Source organism: Zalophus californianus, chromosome 8, assembly GCF_009762305.2.
Source record: "Zalophus californianus isolate mZalCal1 chromosome 8, mZalCal1.pri.v2, whole genome shotgun sequence".
Lineage (NCBI taxonomy): Eukaryota > Metazoa > Chordata > Mammalia > Carnivora > Otariidae > Zalophus > Zalophus californianus.
In genome coordinates, this window is record NC_045602.1 from 72,015,540 (window position 1) to 72,037,195 (window position 21,656).

General features: G+C 41.6%; 1 protein-coding gene across 4 annotated transcripts in view; it reads right to left on the bottom strand.

Moving 5' to 3' along the window:
- Positions 1–4,040: 4,040 nt before the first annotated feature.
- Positions 4,041–21,656, bottom strand: part of STON1 (stonin 1) — a 47,684-nt gene continuing 30,068 nt past the window's right edge. For all 4 annotated transcript variants that reach the window (XM_027620876.2, XM_027620875.2, XM_027620873.2 and 1 more), the window contains 3 exons: positions 16,892–18,850; positions 9,298–9,500; positions 4,041–7,100 (listed from right to left, as the gene is read on the bottom strand). In XM_027620876.2, coding sequence (XP_027476677.1) covers positions 7,026–7,100; positions 9,298–9,500; positions 16,892–18,803 — 2,190 coding nt within the window. In that variant the 5' untranslated portion in view covers positions 18,804–18,850 and the 3' untranslated portion in view covers positions 4,041–7,025. The remainder of the gene's footprint in view (positions 7,101–9,297; positions 9,501–16,891; positions 18,851–21,656) is intronic.

A 21,656-nucleotide genomic window follows, 5' to 3' on the forward strand; every position in this document is an offset into this window, starting at 1 on the left:
TTTGAGGCAGCTGACTACACTTAGTCTAGCTAGCTCCTCTTCCTCCCTCCCCTTTACCGGATCATCCTCGTTTTTCTGACCTCTAAACTTTAGAGTCTAAAAGCCCACTGCTCAGGGCGCCTGGGTGGCTCAGTCGTTAAACGTCTGCCTTCGGCTCAAGTCATGATCCCAGGGTCCTGGAATCGAGCCCCGCATCGGGCTCCCTGCTCAGCGGGAAGCCTGCTTCTCCCTCTCCCGCTCCCCCTGCTTGTGTTCCTGCTCTCGCTGTGTCACTCTCTGTCAAATAAATAAATAAAATCTTTAAAAAAAATAAAAGCCCACTGCTCAGACCGCTTCTACTCTTTACGCTCACTCTTAGGTGGTCTCACCCAGTCTCGCAGTTTTAAGTACTAGTGTCTCTAAACGTCCCATCTCTGGCCCGACCCTCTTTCCTGCCTGGTGTATCCACTTGGACGTCTGTCTGATAGGCATCTCAAAGTCAACACACCCAAACCTGCATTTATTTCTGATCTTTCTCCCCACACTTTCTCTGCTAACATTCTTCCTCTTCTCCATAAAAGACAGCTCCCTTTTTTTTAGTTGCTCAGGCCAAAAGTCCGGGAGTCAGTTTTGTTTCCTTCCTTCCCCCCGCACTGGGAGCCAGTCCAATCCATCAACACACACTGCTGGCTCTGTATTTCAGATGTGTCCAGTCATATTTCATCCCCCAAAACCACTCCCAGTCACCATCACCTCTCACCTGGGTTACTGCAATAGCCTCCCAACCACACGCTGCTTCTGTCACTACCCCCCGTCTACGTCCATGCAATCATCTTAACATGTAATTCAGTTCCTGTTGCTCATCTGCACAAACCTTCTAGTGTCTCCCGTCTCACTCAGAATAAAATCCCCAAGACCACAGAGCCCTGCGTGATCTGCTTCCCTCACCCACCCACCTCTCTGATCTCTCCCCCAACCATCCTCCTGTTCATCTGCTCTCACCACCCAGCAGCTATCTGCCCTCCTCAGTGTTTCTCTGATAGGCTAAGCACACTCAGATTTCAGTGCCTCTGCCCTGGCATTTCCCTCTGCTGGACACACCCTCCTCTGGGAGATCTTGGTGACTCGCCGCCTCACTTCTTTCAGGTCTCTGCTAGAATGTCATCTCATCAGAGAGGACCTCCCTGGCCAACCTATCTAAAACAGGTTTCCATTTTCTGCCACTCTGTTGCTTCGCGTGCCCCCCCCAGCAATGATTGCAGCACAATATCTGTACTGTTTATTGTCCAACCCCCCCCAATTAAATACTCTCTACAGGAATTCGCTGTGTTGTGATTGCTTATCCCCAGGGCCTAGAAAAATGCAAGCACATAGTAAGCACACAATAAACATTAGAGTCAGCAAGACAATGAATTGGAACAATGGTCACATAGCTTTTTGAGGTGATTCAAAGCGACCACTTAACGCAGCCAAAGTCAAGCCAGTCTTCTGTACTTCAGAGTATGGAAGGCACCTTTGGGGACACCTGAAGTGTTTAGCCACATTCATTTATTTAGTCATGCTGTTAAGATTTTTGGAAATATATTGTTCTAACAGGCTTTATAAGAAAATGACAACACCCACCCAGAAAGATTTCTGAAAGACGGAGCCCATCTTATAAAGACAATGTTCATTACTGGTTTCTGAGAACTACACAAGGTGACGGCTTATCCCTGAGATAAGGCAGTATGGAATATTCTCCTGAAAACATGTGTTTGCTTACCTCAGAACCTAAAAGTACAATCCCGGGCTAGAGCTTTTTACAGACCACATGCAAGTTGATATACATCCACTAAAAGCTCAGAAGTCAAACAGGATGGATTCATTGTAATATTTTATAAATATTTTAAAGTAAGCAGATTTAGAGTTTATTAACTCTCATTAAACAAAAATTGTTTGAAATCCGTTGAGAAGGAAGGCACCATTTTTCTGTGTCTTTAGTACTTAGAAATGTTTAGAGATAAGCATGGTATTTAAATCCCTGGGATGTGTAAAATTGTATTCAACAGCATTTTTATACAGGGCATTAAGAATACTTAAAGTGTTTGTCTTCTGCGTTAATTTTAATTACACTCCACTGGACTCACAATGCTTTGAAATGCTTTACAAAATGCCCCCAAGATCTTTTTATTAATCATAATACAAGCACCACCAAACTCAAACGCGGGTTCTTCTAACTCTGGGTAGCGGCAGCTTGCCTGCGAGCGCCCTCTTCTGTCTCAAAAGTATACCACAAGTTTCATTACGCGGAATTCACAGCAATTCTGGATAGAACAACATGGGCTTTTCAGGGAAATGTCAACACACACAATCATATTATTTAAATATGCTGTCCTCCCACCTGAGGTTTGTCAGGCTGTTCTGGAGCAGGGAGGAGGGGAAGATGAGGGGAAAGTTGCAACCCCAGATGTTAATGGCGATTTGCATTTCATTCTCGGGAAATCTCTGAGAAATAAACTTTAATCTTTTAAAAGATGGAGCAACTAACTAGTCTAATCCCTTTTCCTTTTCCTTATAGACAGAACATGATTTTAAAGGCAGAATAGTACCTGCAGCTTTTATGTAAGGCATTCTTTGCAACTCAACTATTTGCTTTCTGATTAGCAATGCTGTCTTGCTTTAAAAATTAATATACTATCAAAATATTAGGATGCCAGTTCTAAGCAGGAACGTATTAATACAATTATAATCAGAAAAATCTCTTGTTTCATGTAAACCAGGAAAATATGCAGGGAATGAGGTTGAGCCCCATGAAATTGCCATCGAGAATGGTTAAATATTGACCACTACACATCAAATACACCCAGCCCTGTGCTTTGGAAGCCTGGGTAAAAGCACTAAGAGGGTCTGAGAGAGACACAGCACAAGCTAGCGGAATCAGGGTGTGTCTACACACAAAGCGGGCAGGGTAGTCTGGGTGCAGTTGAGACAAAACAGGAAAGAATCGATTGATGGGAATTTGAGGAATTTGATTACAAATGTAATCAGTTTATGCCATTTGATTCTTTTGTTGTTCCTGCAGAACTAGAGCCAAAGCCTGTTCATTCCAGTAGTGGCTAACACGGTGCCCAATGACCTGGCTACCATCAAGTTTATTTCCTGATGCAGTTTTGAGATTTAACTTCTCTAGCTAGATAAAAATTGAATTTCAACACATGCAGCTTTCTTACAAAAAAGGCAGGTAGAGAGGTTGAGGTTGTTAAGTTGGTTTTAGCTGACACATTCTCCCATCTTTTATGGCCTCCCCCCGCCCCAACACACACCTTATCTGAAATATATTCTGTACAATTGCATAAAAATCATTTTCTAAACTGAAAAAAATTGCATTAAATGAATATCATTTCTATAATACTAGTTGCCAATGTTTGAAAATTCCTTAGAATTGTCCTGTGGACAAAGTGTGTATGGCTGTCAGGAAAAAATGGGAAAGACTTTTGACAGCAGGTGCCCTATTAGCTCATTTTTTCAGGTTACCAACACCTTTCGTTTTATTTTCCAACTCTGTAAATTTTAGAAAACAGATATTAATGCACATGATCTTTGTCTATACAAATGCAAATAAATTGTGTGGGAGCAGGGTAAATTGATTATTGATTATTGCCCTATGGACAGATCCATTTTACATCTATTTGTAAATTGATTTCAGAATATTGCCTATAACTGTCTCTGCTCTTTGAATCGTCCTTGAAACCAGCTGTAAAATCTTACCAGTTCCCTCATTAGCTAATGAGTTAACTAAAACCTTGGGCACATACTCATATTATTTCTTTACGAGAGTAATGACTAGACCCACTTTTAAAAAATCATCCTTTAATGTCACAGATTGTAGTTTGACGGTGTTATTTTTCCAGGATGTGCCAAGATGTCACGTTCACATGACTGCTTAATAATGAAGCCACATACATTTGCCTGAGAGAGAGTCAATTGTTTAAGATCCTTGAAATTGATTTCATACCTTAAAAAGAAAAAAAAATAGCCCAGACCTTGCAAAAAAAAAGATATAAGTCCATCGCACAGCAAGAACCATTTGAAATACATCTTTAATTTTAAAAAATCAATATGCAATCTACAAAATACTTTGTTACATGATTATTAAGGCTCAATCTGTTCTCTATTTGTATTGATATGACATAAAAATCATATTTTGAATAAGACATAATAATACTTAGTTATTATTAAGGAAGGCCTTCTAACTGAATTTATAAGAAAAAGGGCTGTATCATAAGTACAGCTCCAGAATGAAGAAAACTAAAACGCTATAACTGTCTAATGTATAAATCAGGTCAAAAATTCCAGCCTTCATTTATGGGCTGGAAAGGAATTATTTTTATACATCTTTAATGGATCAACTATTTGTATTCCCATAGAAAAATGAAATGTACTTAAATTCAGACCTGTACGACAGATGAGGCAACCATCAAGCCATGAATTCATTTACATGGTTAATATGATCCTTTGACAAGTAAGGCAACCAGATCAGAACAAGGAGAGCAGAACAACTAGTCTCAGACTGGTAAACTCCTTGGAACTCCACCACGGTGTCTATCGAACAACTGACCCCCAAACGGTCAACTGATCAAGGGTGGATCTAAAGTACTTAAATTAAAATGTTAGAAAGAAAGGAGTAGTTTTCTCTTCACTCACATCCTTCCTCCCTTCCCAACCTCAAAAGCAGGGGTTTTGCGGTTGTTTTAAAGATTATCATTTACTTTCTGGCAAAGGTAATTTCACTTCTTAATTTGTAATTCTAAGTGAATCCTACCAGATTTTTCACTTAGAGCACCATGGTCACAAATGACCTTCTGCCATTTCTGAGGTCAGAAGAATTGTATTAAAAAGCCTCTCCTCTCTTCACAGAATGTTAATTTAATGCTAAGTAATGAATATTTAAGGATCCTAATAGATGTGCAAATTAACAATTATGCTGTAGCACCCCGCTGTTCATGCTATCAACCTCTGCATTGCTGCAGAAACTCAATTTGGGCTTCAGTCAGCCTTTTGTTACTCTATTTTCAACACTGAATCTTGAGATGCTCCTGAAGGCTGGATGGCAGCTGGGTAAATGACCCGAGCAGTGAGGTACCCACCAATACCGGGCAACCTGTGGAACATGAGGGTTGATTCACTGGACCCTTTGCTGGAATTATTTGGAGGTGTAAATATTTATTAAGTTCATCTGAAGCAGGCTCTGAGTTCCTTATGGGCAGGATGCCATAAAACAGATTTAAAAGGAATGGCAGTTGTTAACCCAGCTGACTTCCTTAGGATCATGGAGCAGCATGGGGTCTAGCCTGACTCCATATTTGTTCTGAGCAGGACTGAAGTCACTCCAGAACGTACCACACCAAATGATGAGGAAAGATAGTGGAATTTTTTTTTTCTGAATGACACACACACAGATTCCATTTGCTACTGCATCCACAGTAAGTCTCAAACACATGACACTACGAGCAATGCATCAAGTGAAAAAGAGCAAGACCAATTCATTTGAACAACCAACTTTTGCATCCTTTGTCTTTAAGGTAAAATAACGAAGAGCAATAAAATCCACTGATTGATACGGACCATTAGATGTTTGTTTTCATCTGTTTTTGAACAGATTAAAATGAATGTAAATACAACATTAAATAAAACATATGACATCAAGTCTGTGGGCCAACAAATAAATGCTGTTTGGAAGAACACTGTGTCATCAGCTTTGACTCAAAACAAATCTGGTAAATAGAGAAATATGCCTCCTAATCACATTTAAGATTCAATACAAATTGAAGGTGTATTAATACCCCAAGGAGGACTTTGTTTTTCCAGACTAAAAAATATGTAGAATATAGAATTCATAAATTTTAAGTCTTACCTTTCACTCTAAATATTGAAAGAATATTATAAACAGAATTATAACTGCTAATGCCATTGGCTTTTTATTAGAAACCAAGCATTTACCTGACTTTGAAGAATAGAAATGTCACCTCTTAAAAATCCAGGTAAAATAATCTAGTGTCTTTCATTTTCTTTATCTTTTAAAGAGAAATACTCTAAAGTAAGCAGAATTAGCATAAATAGCATGAAAGCAGAACCAGCATAAAATAATCATAATATGATTTAGACTTCTACTCAAGAGAGACTTGTGTTAATTACAAATAATACTTTTATCAAAAATACATTCTTAGAGTCTATACTTTTGGGAGATAATATTCATGAACTTTAAAAATTCATCTCTCATATACATAAATATTTTAACTAGTGTCCAACACCATTCCATTCTGAAAGGAATCTCTCCAAGCAAACGGTGGTATGCCTTAGTGACTTGTACTAAAATATGTATATCCACAGAAATAGCTTCTTTGCAACACACACCAGAACACAAATACAATTTGAAAATGCTAACACCATGGGGGAAAGGCAGGTACCAAATGCAGTCGACGATTACTCACCAATGTAGTAAGAGCACAGGAAGATAAATTACTCAAAATTACAGATACTTCCACATCTCCATTTTAGCCTGTGGTTTCGGCATCATCCCACACCTAGCCACATTCCAGAGATGAGCAAGAAGAAAGACTGAGCATTTCAGTTTATGTCTCCCTTGACTGCCTCGCCCTCCAGTAGAGGTGCTAACAGAGCAAGAAGAAATGGGGACCAGAAGACGATAAATATGGCCCCCAGGTGATCCAGAGTGCAAAACACTCAGCCACTGAGTCATTAAAAATCCAAAACCCTTTCGCCAAGCTGGCTGTCCAGTAACACATTAAAACTTTGAGTTTTAATGGGAAGCAAAAACATCATACAAATGTTAGACACATTTTAGATGAAACCCCTGGGGCACAAACATATCAAAAGCATAAAATATTGATTGTTCGGTTTCAGGTCTTCACTTCTCGAAACATGGCCACTGGACCTGTCCTAAGCCCTCTATTCAGAAGTCATTTCCAGTACACAGAAGCAGATCTTTGTGTGGTTTCTGTGAATTACATATTTGAAAAGTGGGTCATCATTTACTCTTGCTACTCCTACTGAGTTACACAGTCACCAGTTTTATCTGGGTCTTCTCCATCGATTTTAATCCTCTTCTTTTCTATTTCGACCTGTATGCAAAAGCAAAACATGACAGCATTAACCAACACGGCACTAACACTGCTCAGTCCTACTGCACGCATGACGCAAGGACTGAAGCCACCTCATCCTCTGGACACAGACGCAGCGCCCCCACTGTCTCATGCTAGCTCCTAGTGAGGCAGCCTGCTCTCCTGTTGGTCAACAGAGCCCCCCAAATCCTTCCCTCTAGTGTCAAGTCTGGAAGAGGACTGAAACTCTCCTCCCTTCTAAGTCAGACAGAGGGTTTATAAAATATACACAGAATACATGTATTAATAAGACATTTAGGGTCTTGGCTAGACATGTGATCAATTATACCCCCAAGTATCATATCTGTAGCCTTTGGCCCTCGTGAGATTTATAACCCACCCCAAATCATCTCATTAAGATGAACTAATTTACAAGCTAGTAAACCAGCTGGACAGAACCATCTACCTGCTCCTCATCTTTTTCATCTCATCTCAAATGTCACCTCCTCACAGGGGCCCTGCTGGGCGCCACATGAAATAAGCAAGCCCTCCATCATCCTCTATCTTGTTCCCCTATTTTATCCTCTTAGAATCCATCCCTCTTGGAAACTCTTTATCTGTTTACAAATTATTTTTTGTTCCCACGCTAGAAGGTATGCTTCGCGAGGACAAGGACCTGTCTCTTGTTCACATTTGTGTCTCCAGTGTCCAGGGTGGTACCTGGCACTTTGAAATTGCTCAATAAATACGTATGGAATGGAAAGTAACATTTTGAAACTGAATGTCACCAAGTGACGAGCAATTAGGAAACGCTATTCAAGCGGCAGAGACTTGATTATGTAATTTTGAGCTGTCCTCTAAAACAAGAGGAAACTGGAACAAGCCATGCATAGGAAAATAGGTATAAATGAATTCTCCATTGTACTTGACCCGCATTTCAGTCACATGTAATACTTATATTCCTAGTGTGACCGGTCAGGGTCTCCAAGAAGCAGTCTCTGAGATGGAGACTGGTGTGCAGAAAGTGTACTGGGGAGTGCTGTTGGGGTCCAAGCCTGTGGGGGAAGAAAGGGGAGGGAAGGAAGCACATGGAAGGAGTTGGGCTGCAATGCAGTCACTGGAAAGGCTTCAGCTGATCCCCAGGGTGAGCTGGAGCTAGGAGGGCTGCAGAGTTACCCCCAGCTGAAGCAAGAGGGTCTTGATACACCTGCATCCAAGGAAGGGGGTGTGACGTGGGGCAAGGCCACTTTCTTCAGCAGGGCAATTCCCAGCTGCTGGGAGAGTTAAGTCCTTTGGTCCCAAAGAGGCTGCACACAAGGGCACTCACCCATCATTAATTTTACTAATAGGGAAAAAAAATCACCGGACCCAAACACATAGGCTTATAAACAGATGGTCCAAAATAAAGAAAAAAAATCCCTGGCTTATACTACTATGTTATAAAACCACCAGTTGGTGTCAATGATGTCGTACATAATCACACCATTTCAAGATACTGTGGGAAATCTGTGCCAGAGGTTATCTCTATATTTATTAACTTCAAAGATGAGAAGGAAAAGCAAGTTTAGAAATAGGTGTAAGTGTATGTCACTCTAACTCATCTAGCATAAAAATGCAGAAGAGCTGATGGTGAACATTTAAAATTGTTGTAATAGAATAACTCAGCATTTCCCAAAGGGTGCTCCACAGAATACTATTCCAGAAGATATTGATAGGTGTTCTACATACACGTGCCCATAGAGACAAGATTCTGTAATCAATGAGTTGGGAGAAACTGAGTTAAGTCTAACAAGTTTCCTTATTGCAGAACTTCTCAGAGCCTTTATTTAGCATTAACTTAGTGCACAGCATTCCCCAACTTATTTTCTTCTTGGATCACTATATGTCTCCCAGAGAACACACCTCGAGAAATGCCATTCTAACATAATTTTTATTATAAAGATGCTTCTGAAATGTGAATTCATTTTTAATGCCCTGTTTTTCACTGAGAGCAGAATTAAGTGGCACCGTGTGCTCAGGCTCCTGATTTCTAGAACTGAGAGAAACTTGGCTCACTGGTGACCATCAAGTTTCCATGACTGGGCCCTTTTCTAGGTCAAAGAAACACACCTATATATACACATACACGGTCACTGAAGAGGGCAAAACAGAGATCTAAAGCCCAATCAGGTCACAGCGCCAGAAACTTCAACTTGAACCAAAGGGTTTTGGGATATACCTGAATGTTGTAGCAAGCTCGCTGATGAACATGTTTCTGTGGCTGGACATCACTCTCCACCCCCAGAGACTTGACCTCTGTCCTCGAGGCACAGGTGTCCAGCATTCCAAACTGAACAGTAGCAAATGGATACCAATCAGAGGGAATTTCTTGGTCTGATCCAAGTTCTAGTTTGTATGACAAGCAATGGGGATGATCAGGACCTTGAAGAAAAGAAATCAAATGGTCAAAGTATTTTAATGGCCACTGAGCATTTCTCTTAAACATAAGTTCTCGTCCCTCTCTTTAATAAACAATTCCATTAGCACTGTGGCAGTGTAAGCTCTGTTTAAACAACATATCATCAAAATTCACAATTTTGCACCAACTAGGGGAAATCTATCTGTATTTTTTAAGTACTAGCTTTAAAATAAGCACAAGTTCATTACTATATATATGACATATTAACTCCTAAAGCGTTTTTAATTAAGAGTATGTTAACTTTCTTTAATTAAATAGGGTAATATTTGTATTAAGCATCATTAATTGGCTATAATGTACATAGGATGTGTTAGGAAAACCTATCCCTTAAGTAGACTGAATAAGCTCTTACAATAATTCTTACCTTATTAATTTCCTTACCATTCTGTCTCCTGATAGATAATGCAAAGGTAAACTTCAGCCCAAATTGGGTCACATTATTAAAAATTCTAATTTTTAAGTGAAACTTATTAAAATTTTATTACATTTTAGAAACTACTCTAGGCCAAGAATTCTTTCTTCAGTAGAACGGATGATTTCTTACTGTTGTAATTCTTGCTCACCCTCCAACCCCAAAAGCTTTGCCTGGAACAGATGTACAGTGTAGAGATGGGCATATTGCTTTCAGTGTTTTAATCTAATATTTGTTTCCACTTAATTCAATTTGCCACGTATTGAGCATCTACTCTATGCTAAGCCAGGCTCGGTGCCAGACCCAGGGATATTGGATATATACAAAGATTTTAAGTGGGGTCTTATAACATGTGTGTGCACGTGCACATGTTACAATGGAGTAAAAAATGTTTCCAACGCAACCACTGTAGTAAGTCCACAAAGTTCCATGATTCTGTTGCATTGTCCACAGCATCTACACATCTAATGCAGCCATCTTTATTTAAATAAATGTATGAGATGACAGTTATTTGAAAAGCCAGATTAAATTATTTTACCACTGACATACCTTGAGAAAGAACATTTCCATCAGAATATAGCTTTAGGCACAAAAAAACAAGAGTTTAAAGGATTTCACTTAATTCTTAAAAGATAAATTGTCTTTCACTCCTTACAACCTGTTCCTTGTAGAGAGACTAATAGAACTCTAAGGCTTAAGAAGTCATCAATCAATTAACCAACAGATACTCATTAGCCATCTCCCTCACTTACACAGAGGGCAGGACAGCAGTGGCCTCTGAGCTGATCTAAGCTACCGAGATCACTACAGGCAAGTGATAATACACACACACACACACACACACACACACACACACACACACGGGGTATTCCACAATCCATTACCCTTTCTTAGTCTTCTGTCTGCAGCAAGGAGGCAGTAAATTTATTTAAACATTATTCAGGCACTCCTAAGTTCTTTATGGCACAGTGGCTGACACAGGACTCAGATGGCCCAGAGTCCAATCCCAACTCTGCTATTTAATGGCTATGTGATCCTAGGCAAGTTCCTTGATGTCTCTGAGCCTCCATTTCCTCATCTGAAATTGGGAGTGATGATGTTGGCGATGCTAACATGAATCTTACAGGATCATTGTGAGGACTCAACCAACCAGCTGGCCCACGCAGAGCACTAGAACCGTGGTATACTTAGACTGGCACAGAGTGCTGGCTGTAATTTTGCAAAGTGCTATTTGATTATAAATCCACCATTATTCTTTAATTACTAGAATTTTGATAATGGACACTCTCAGAGCTGAAAATGGTATCGGAGAAGGTCTAAGTCGATATTCCCATTTTAAAGGAAAGAATTTTTTGGAACTTTTGCAACCAAACTACTCAAGTTGAAGATAGAGTAATAATCCAAAAATGTTAGAAATAAAACTTTTTCTGCTTTTCTAAAAAATTGGCAAAAAGGAGAGCGTATTTCCCTTCAGGCTTTCTGACCTATTTTTCCTGGCTTTTAAAAACTCTAAATACTCTACAATGTCTAGCCATATACCCTCCACTTTAGACTTTTGACCTCCGAGCAAAGAGGTATTGCGTATGTTCTTAGCACAGTGTCTGGCACATTTAAGGCTCAATGGATATTGGTCAATCACGTTATTTAATCTCAGTGGCTTCCAGCAGGGGGCACTCTTGGGCTTTGGTAATTGCTACTCTCTCACAGCATTCTAAGTCACAAATTCTTTGGTGGAGTTCACATCTGGTCCTTCTTGAACCAAAATATTTCACATCTCAAGGTGAACTGTTGAGAGCTTGGAGGGAAAGAATGGTAGGAGGATGACACAAGCGGGGAGAGAGGCACTAGTGTGCTAATGACAGCAATGAAAAAAAGCAGGCTTTATCTAAAAATTGGTAACATGGGAAGGGAGAGATAGATATATTTATTAATTGGCCCTCCACCACTCTCACTCCCCCCCCTTTTTTTTTTGTGGCTAACCAGTGTTCTCATCTGTCCCTCTCTCCCCCCACCCCCACCCCCACCCCCGAGAAAGTTTCCTCTGTTTCTCTGTTGTCATTCACACTTTAGTGCGAATAAGCTATCTGAGCTACCTGCCCAACACCAACCTTTGCTGTAAAATGAAAGACTTGCCCACGTTATTAAAGGAATATTAAACATCGGCATGCTGGTAAAAGAGACATTTAAGGGGCCAATAGCCCTTCCCACCTCCTTCGAAATCACATGGAAGTGAAAAAGAAAGGTTAATCCTGATCTCAAAAATCCACAGGAAGGGGGTGCCTGGGTGGCTCAGTCAGCTAAGCAACCCACTTTTGATCTCAGCTCAGGTGTTGATTTCAGGGTGGTGAGTATAAAAGAAAAAAATCCACAGGAGGAAAGGCATAACATTTTTTTAAAAATGTACACAGTAGACGAGTTCATATATTGTCTTTCAGGTTCCATTTTTTAAATATTTTCTCTCTAACAGTACCGGTTTTTCAGAAACTTGCTTAAGAAGAGTAATGGTTAAAAAAGATTTTATTTATTTATTTATTTATTTGAGGGGAGGGTGCAGGAGGAGAGGGAAAAAGAATCTCCAGCAGACTCTGAGCTGAGCGCGGAGCCCCACTCAGGGCTCAATCTCACGACCCTGAGATCATGACCTGAGCCAAAATCAAGAGGTGAACGCTTAACTGAGCCAGCCAGGCACCCCAAAAAAGGGTAATGTTTTCAAAACTTTTTAAAAATAATCCTGTTCTCTAAACACCCAATCGATTTAAGAATTGTATAGAAAAATAGAGATGCATTCAAAGAAACCGCTCCTCCACGCGTGGTCCGTGGGCCAGCAGCACTGGCATCACCTGAGCAGCGTGGGAAGCCCTTCGGGGGTGGGGGGGGCTCACCTGCTCAATCAGTCTACATTTTCAAAGGTGGTTTCAAGCGCACCCACAAGTTTAAGCAGCACTGCCTTAGGATGAAGATTTCTTCTCTGCCCTGACCTTACTCCTTCTACGCTTCTCCTCTGGGGGCAAACTGCCAGGCACCCTCTCCCTCTTCGCGTTACCCTCCCCGCCCACAGTGGGGAAACCACGGGACAGCCATGCAAGCCCAGGTGTCCTAGCCTAGCCTCTCCCTGACCGCCACCCCCCCCCCCCCGGCTCCACCTAACACAGCCCTCTGCCTTCTGTCTCGGCCCCCTTTTGGCCCACAGATCTGCTCTGAACAAAGCATCTTTGATCCCAAAGGATTTATTCTGTGCATTATCACTGTATAATTGCCTGGAATGCTTGTAAAACATCATTCTGTGCAGGCCTGGTGCTGTGACTGTCTTCCAGAAGAATTCCTGAAGGCCAGCCTCCCTGGAAATATCCACTCTTGTAATCGTTCTTAGCGAGCTCAGCTGCTAGTAAATAGGGGTGGGAAGCAGTGAGAGCTCGGAGACGTGGGGTACACAGAGCGGGGAGGGATGACCTGTGCCTAGGGGACCATAACAGGCTTCACAGCAGAGCTCCCAGGTCCGGAGTTCTCAACCCTGGCTGTGTAGGAGAGCCTCTTACAAACACCAAGACATGGGCCTCACCCCACAGAGTCTGATTGGTGGGGATGGGGCCCAAACATGGGGATGTTTTGAAAGCTCTAATGATTCTAAGGACTCCAACATGCTGCCGGGGCTAGGAAACAGATTTCTAAAGGAGCAGTGAGAGGATCCCAAGCTATCTCAGCTCATGGCACTATGGCCCACCCGTTCACCAAAGCCAGAGCCCCCGAACTCCTTGCAGCCCTTCCGTCCCGTGCCCACAGGTAATCTGTCCTTGTCTTGAGGGCACCTCCTCTGAGTTTCCTCACCATCCTTCCCTCCCTTCTTAGTGCTCCCACTGCCACTGGTCTTGCTTATTATCAGGCCCCCTCTTCTCCCAAGTCTCTGCACGTCTATACTCCTGAATCTCTCCTCTGCGACGTATGCCTAACTTCCTAAAACAAGGGATGATTCTGTCACAGTTGTGCCTGAAAACACTCTGGAAGCCTAGAAGTCCCACAAAGTCCATACCCCAAAGCATGGCTGACAACGTCCCCCAGGTGCTGGTTCATTCTCTTTCCATGCTCTCGGTCCCAACACTTAACTACGATCCCCCACCTACAGGCCTGTTTCTGCTGTTTCTATCCCTGGTAGAATCCTACTGATTCTTCCACACCAAGCTGAACCATCACCTCTTGGGCCAAGACTTCCAGAGTGCCCCCTGCCGTTTATCACTCCTTTCTCTGGAATCCCAACTCTACGTGCGTGTTCCTGCCTGGAACATAGCACAATTCCACAGCGCCTTCGCGTGCTTGCTGCCAGATCTGCCTCCCCTGCTAGGCTGCTAGGTTTCTGGAGGGCGGGGAGCAGGGTTGCATCTGTGTCTCCCGTGCACCAAACGCAGAGCCTGTATCTACGTGAAATTTAGCGGTGTTTGCAGAATGAATGAGTGAGCCCTCTTCTCGATAAATTCTTGGTGGCTGAATCAATTAACTATACCATTAGTTCTGGGAAAATACAGTGTTATAAACAGGATCATTTTCACAAGAACATTTCCATGTTGTTCCCCTTCCAAAATTAGAAAAGAATAGTTTGTATGGGCTCTCGGTTTGGAAAACAAGCATGGTTGCTCTGATCGGCTCTCACAGGAGTGCCTGCTCTGAGGCAGAGCAACTGGAACGGGCCTCTTTGCAAGCCTGTAGCCCTGTTCCTTCAACCCCACCAGGACAAGCCAGCAGGATGAGCCCCTTGTGCTCCTCTCCAAAGTATAAGCAGGAGTCGGGTGATCACCCAGACATCAGGGGACATTTATAGATTGAGGAGATTACGGTAGGCATTCCAGCCTGTCTTCCTCTCTTTCCCTTTGTGTTTAGCAAAATTAAAGGCAATAATATGATTTCTATAATCCCTCTCACCTAAAAGTAGCACAGATAACTTTCAGAATAGATCATTTGGAACTCTGCACGCAAAACCTCAAAACTTGTTTCCCTGGGACGAAGATAACCTGAGAATGGTTTTAGCTTGCTTCTCCAAAAAAGTTATAAAAGAAGGCAGGGAACATTACCTCTGTGGATTGAATCACGGGAGATATTCCCGCCACGCTGGAGTTGACCAGGAGGCACCCTCAGAAGCCGTCTGTGTGACCAGGCCACCCCACCACCACCTTGCCCTGCCTTGAGCCCGAGCTGTCCTTGCCATTCCTTGGAGCTAGAACCCTACTAATATAAATCATGAGAACGCTGCAGAGCAGAATTTGGCATCAACTGAGGAGTGGGGGCGGTGTCGAGGAGGACTGCTGTGCAGTGGCTTTCCTTCTGCACGAGGGCCTGGGACTCCTCGGCCACCCAGCTGTGACTCTCGCCTGCTGGACCCTGTCCTTTGCCCAGGCTACAGTCAGCAGACAGATGTTAAGTTAGCAAACTGCAAGTCAGACAGGGTGGTCCTGGACCAAGGGCGTGATTCATGCTACCTCTCAAGTCCAATATAGTTTAGGGTTTGCTCTTCCTTCTCCAGAACATGCCAAAGCCTACAGAGCAGTGTCCCTCAACCACACATTAGGTTCATCTGGCGAGCTCTCAAAACATACCGGTGCTTAGGTCCCTCCCCGAGACATTCTGATGTAATTGGCATGGAATAGAGCCTGAACATCAAAAATTATCCAACAGCTCTCAGGCTGTCCTAACACACTGTCAAGTTTGAGAAATACTGCAATAGGTCCACCCCCATAAAAATGCTTCCTCTTAAGTCCACAGCCTGAAGGGTCCTAAGATGAAATTAAATTTCCCTGAAGGACTAGACCAGCTGTGAACTATTTAGAAGCAAGGATGGGATCTTATTCATCTTTAGCCCCAGCACCTGATGTGGTACTTGGTTTACAGTAAGTGCTCAATGAAGGTTTGATTGAATGAGTGACTGCATCAACTCAGATCCCCAAATCTGCCCTCCATAACCTGGTGTTCTGCTAGGAACAACTGTACTGGGCGCCTGGGTGGCTCAGTGGGTTAAGCCTCTCCCTTCGGCTCAGGTCATGATCCTGGAGTCCTGGGATCGAGCCCCACATCGGGCTCCCTGCTCAGCAGGGAGCCTGCTTCTCTCTCTCCCTCTGCTGCTCCCCCTGCTTTTTCTCTCTCTCTGTCAAATAAATAAATAAATAAAATCTTTAAAAAAAAATAAAAATAACTGTACTAAAACAGGGAGCAGCCTTAATTTCAAAATCTGCTTTTTGCTCATTACAGACACCCAAGATTGAGTTACTATTCTAACATAAACGTGGTGCCAGGACTGTCTTTTTAAAGTTCTGAACTTCTAGATTCATTGTTTTCTTTGCAAACATTTTGAAAATTAACTGAATTTTTAATGTTTGGGTTGTATCTACTTAATTCTGAAATAACTAGTCAAGATGGCCAAATTAAATCAGCTAAAGAAATCAATTTGGGTAAAAATGAAAGGCAGTCTTATTTCAAAGAGCAGGGAGCAAAACCTAAGAAGAACGTGGTACTGGCTGAGAATAAAAAAAAGTTCAGGTATATTCATGGATGAGAGATCTTTAAAAGTTAATTAGGGAATCTAAGCTCTGTGAGTTAAGAGCTTAGCTTAGCTTAGCTCCCTAAGTTTTAACATTTCAGGTTGGTGGCTGATGTCAAAAAGTACAACGAGGCAATCTTCCCTCAGTGCCACCATCCACAAGAAAATCTTAGCTTAGGGTTATTTTTTTATGATATTAAAATAAATTTTTTTTAAGTTAAACTTAATCTGGTAGAAATAGGCAGAGAGGACAGACTAAATCCGCCATTTGACTAAATGTTGCCCCTCCCACCGGGGCAACGCTAGCATGGCCCCCAGGGACTGAAATGATCCTGTGTCTCAGCCTGCTTTCAACCCAAGGAGGAGGGTGAAAACACTGAAGCTACTTCGCAAGAAAACCAACTTGGGTGTTGAATATTTACTTGAATTTTTATCAGGAAGCCGGTCTATCTTCCATACAACGGCCCGGTAGGCACTCTCATATTTTGCTGACCCCACAGTGACCTGTATAACAGGTTCAGATTCAGGTTCGTGTAAATTCCCCAGACATGCCCGGCGGTTCATTTTGGCTTTCAGGGACTTCTGCCTCTGGAGGTTCATGGTCCAGAGGGCCTTGATCCACTGTGACGGGACAGGAAAGTGTATCATGATGTTGTCACAGGACCTCAAGGAACTGGCATAGGGGGCCATGTTGACAAAGGCCTGAAGCTCCACATACGCCCCCTGGACAACTACCACAGACTTGAGGGAAAAGGGAAGATCCTCCCCGTTATACAAAGTCTTAAAACGCATCAGCTCAAACCGGCAGGCATCCAGCGGTACAAACTTAATGGTTCTTGATTGCTCGAATTCTTGTGCTTTCACACACTTATGAAAATGATGGTCAAGAATATCAATCCCCTTCTTTTCTGGGTCTTCTTCAAAATAGCATTCATTTCGCTTCTGCAGCTCAAGGTCATTCAAGGTCAAAAAGCATTCTGTATTCCCATTCACAAAGCAGAGGCAACAGAGTTGAGTTATGACAGTGCTTTCAACCAATTTTCCTTCTTCTTTAGTGATTTTCCCCCAGAAGTTGTCCACAATTTCCAGGGAAATTTCTTGTTCCTCATAGTTCTTTTTTGGTTTTGAAACACCTGGCAGCTTTGTCAGCTCCTCCTCCACAGTAGTCAGGAAGTCGAGGAAATCGTGGTACTCTGTGGACCCTAACTTCAGCATCTGGTCGATGTCTGGTTCATGAACTACTTCTGTCTTAGAGTGGTATTTCCTTTTTTCTGTGTAAGACACATGTTCAATCTTCACAGTATGGATTTTTCCTGCCACACTAAAGTTCTCAACTTTGGGTTCAGAAAGCCTGCAATGTGGATCGAGCTGTAACTCCTTAAATGGTTTTTCTAACCCCTTCTCATAATACATTTGCAAAATTCCACCAGGTAAGACTTTCAGAAAAATTGGTCCCCACTGACGGGAAGACATCATGTTCTTCTTCTCAGGAATTCTCAACATGAAAGACCATCCAGGTTTTGGCTGACTCCTGAAAAGCGTGTGGGGGACAAAGGAAGAGGCAGTGTCTTTAGCATACAAACACTGCATAGACAAATTTCCATAGGAGTCTTGGTCCTCAGCTGATTGGAGATGTTCAAGCTTCTCACAGATGTAGTTAAGTGAACCCTGATTTAAGCTTTTTTGATCGAGAGGCACCTCTTTGTCTCTTGATGGGTACATCTTTCTGCTTCCTGAAGGGTCAAAGGCAAACTGGGAAGCACCGCCTTCATCTTTCCAAAATGGACTTGAAAAAGCACAGTCCTCCCGAAAATACTGAAACTTGGGGGCATCACTTTGAAACCCTAGGCTTTCAGCCTGGGGAGGGCCAACTTCATCTGGAAGACCCACTCTGGGAGCTGGATGTGTACATGAGTGGTCCCTGGGTAAGGAAGCATGGGATGAACAGAATGGTTTAGGAGACAATAAGGAAGAGCCTGCTTCTGGTGGTGTAAGTGGACTGTTTGAAGATGATTCTGGGATAGGATAAAGCATATGAGTCCCTGCTTTGGGGACACCAGGAAAACCTGGGAAGTCCTTGGTAGGTGTAGAAAGAGGAGAGTTACTTGGAGGTCCTGGACTAAAGTAAAAGTCTATGATGGGAGAGGAGAGGGGGGTACTGTTGGCAGAGGAAGATCCACTGGGAAATTCTTTAGCACCAGAAAGGTTCAGCTTAAGTCCATTGGGCCTACAGATGCCTTGATTCTCCAGAGGTAAATTCTTCGACTTCTGAGAAGACTGAAGAGCAGGGTCATCATCAAATGTGACCCAGTTGCCTGGGTTTGTAGAACACATCTTTGGAATCAGATTGTGGTCTTGTCTATGAATCAGGTATGTTGTATCTGTTAAAGGAGAAAGAGACAAGAAGAATATTAAATGAGGAGGGGGAGGAAATTCAAGTGACTTTAGTTCTGAGAAATACTTAGATTAAAAAACGAAAAAAAAACAAAAAACAGGGGGCACCTGGTTGGCTCAGCTGGTAGAGCATGAGACTCTTGATCTTGGAGTCATGGGTTCAAGCCCCATGTTGGACATACAGCTTACTTAAAAAATAAAATAAAATAAAGTGTTGTCACAAATAGAAGTTCAAAATTAAAAAAATAAAAATACAAGCAACCAGATTTACAGATTAACTGAGTTCAAAGAAATGCTTAAGAATTGTAACACTTCTGATGATTAAATGGATTAACAACAACAAAAAAAAAAACAAGATCTAACCGTACACTGTGTACTAGAGACTCTTTTCAGATTTAAGGACAAACTTAGGCTGAAAGTGAAAGGAAGTAAAAAGATATTCTATGCAAACAGAAACGAGAGCAGGCAGGGGATGGCCATACTCTACCAGGCTAAATAGATTCTACGTCAAAAGCTGTCACAAGAGACAAAACAGGACATTATATAATGATAAAAGGGTCAGCTCACCAGGAAGATATAACAGTTACAAGTATATATAAAGCCAACATCAGAGCACCCAAATATATGAAACAAACATTAAAAAACTGAAGAGAGTTACAGACAGCAACATAATAATATTAGAGTTTCAATACCCCACTTTGAATAACAGATAGAACATCCAGATAAAAGATCAATAAGGAAACAAAGTACTTGAACAACACACTAGACTAGACAGACATTCCACACAACAGCAGCAGGATACATGTTCTTCACAAGCATACACAGAATATCCCCCAGGATAGATCACATGTTAGGTCACAAAACAAGTCTTAACAAATTTAAGAAGACTGAAATCATACCAAGTATCTTTTCTGACCACAATAGAATGAAACTGGAAATCAACAGGAGAAGGAAAACTGGAAAATTCACAAATGTAGCAACTGAATGAAATATAACAACCAATAGGCCAAAGAAGAAATCAAAAGGGAAGTGAGAAAATATTTTGGGGTAAGCAAAGTGAAAACACAACATACCAAAACTTATGGATGTAGCAAAAGCAGCAGACAGAATAGAGTTTATAGTGGTAAACACAGGAAGGAAGGAAGGAAGGAAGGAAGGAAGGAAGGGAGGAAGGAAGGGAGGGAGGAAGGAAGGGAGGAAGGAAGGGAGGGAGGAAGGGAGGAAGGGAGGAAGGAAGGAAGGAAGGAAGGAAGGAAGGAAGGAAGGAAAGAAAAATCAAATAAACAACCTAACTTTAAAGCTCAAAGAACTAGAGAAAGAAAAACAAACTAAGCCCAAAGTTAGGAGAAGAAAGAAAGAATAAACATTAGGGCAGAAATAAATGAAAAAGAGAATATAAAACAGAAAAGAAGGGAAACTAAGAGTTGGTTTGTTTTAAAAGATCAACAAAACTGACAAGCCTTTAGCTGGACTGAGAAAAAAAGAGAAAATACTCAAAACCAGAAATGCAAGATGTGACATTAAACATATGTCACAGAAATAAAATAATGATTATAAGTGACCACTATGAACAATTACATGCCAGCAAGTTGGATAACCTAGAAGAAATGGACAAATTCCTAGAAACATACAATCCACCCCGACTGAATCATAAAGGAATAGGAAATCTGAACAGACCTATAATTAGCAAGGAGATTGAATTGGTAGTCAAAACCTCCCAAAAAATAAAAGCTCAGGCCCAGATGTTTTCACTGGAGAACTCTACCAAACATTTAAAGAAAAATTAATACCAATCCTACTGAAGCTCTTCCAAAAAACTGAAGAGGCGGGAACACTTCCAAACTCATTTTGTAAGCCCAGCATTACTCTGATACCAAAGCTAAAGATACTATAAGCAAAGAAAAATACTATATCCCTGATGAATACAAATGCATAAATCCTCAATAAAATACTAGCACATCAACTTCAACAACAGATTAAAAGGATCATACATCATTATCAAGTGGCATTTATTCCTGGGATTCAAGGACAGTTCAACATATGAAAATCAATCAAAGTGATATAGCACATCAACAGAACAAAGGATAAATATCACATGATCATCTCAATAGACCTAGAAAAGGCACCTGACAAAACTCAACACTTTTTCATGATAAGAAACCAGCCAACAAACTAAGAAGAAGGAAAACCTCAAAATAATAATAAAGGCCATCTATGAAAAGCCCATAATTAACCTCAGACTCAACAGTGAAAAACTAAAAGCTTATCCTCTAAGATCAGACACAAGGCAAGGATGTTCACTCTTTTTTTTTTTAAAGATTTTGTTTATTTATTTGACAGAGAGAGACAAAGCGAGAGAAGGAATACAAGCAGGGGGAGTGGGAGAGGGAGAAGCAGGCTTCCCACGGAGCAGGGAGCCCGATGTGGGGCTTGATCCCAGGACGCTGGGATCATGACCTGAGCCAACGGCAGACACTCAACAACTGAGCCACCCGGGCACCCCAAGGATGTTCACTCTTACCGCTTCTATTCAACATAGTCCTGGAAGTCCTAACAAGTGCAATTAGGCAAGAAAAAGAAATAAAAGGCATCCAAATCAGAAAGGAAGAAGTTACATTTTGTCTATTTACAGATATGATCTTATCATAGAAAACCCTAAACACACATACACAGTTAGAAGTAATACACAAATTCAGCGAAGTCGCAGGATACAAAATCAACAAACAAAACTCAATTGCATTTCTATACATAAACAATTAACAATCCAAAAAGCAAATTAAGAAAACAATCCCA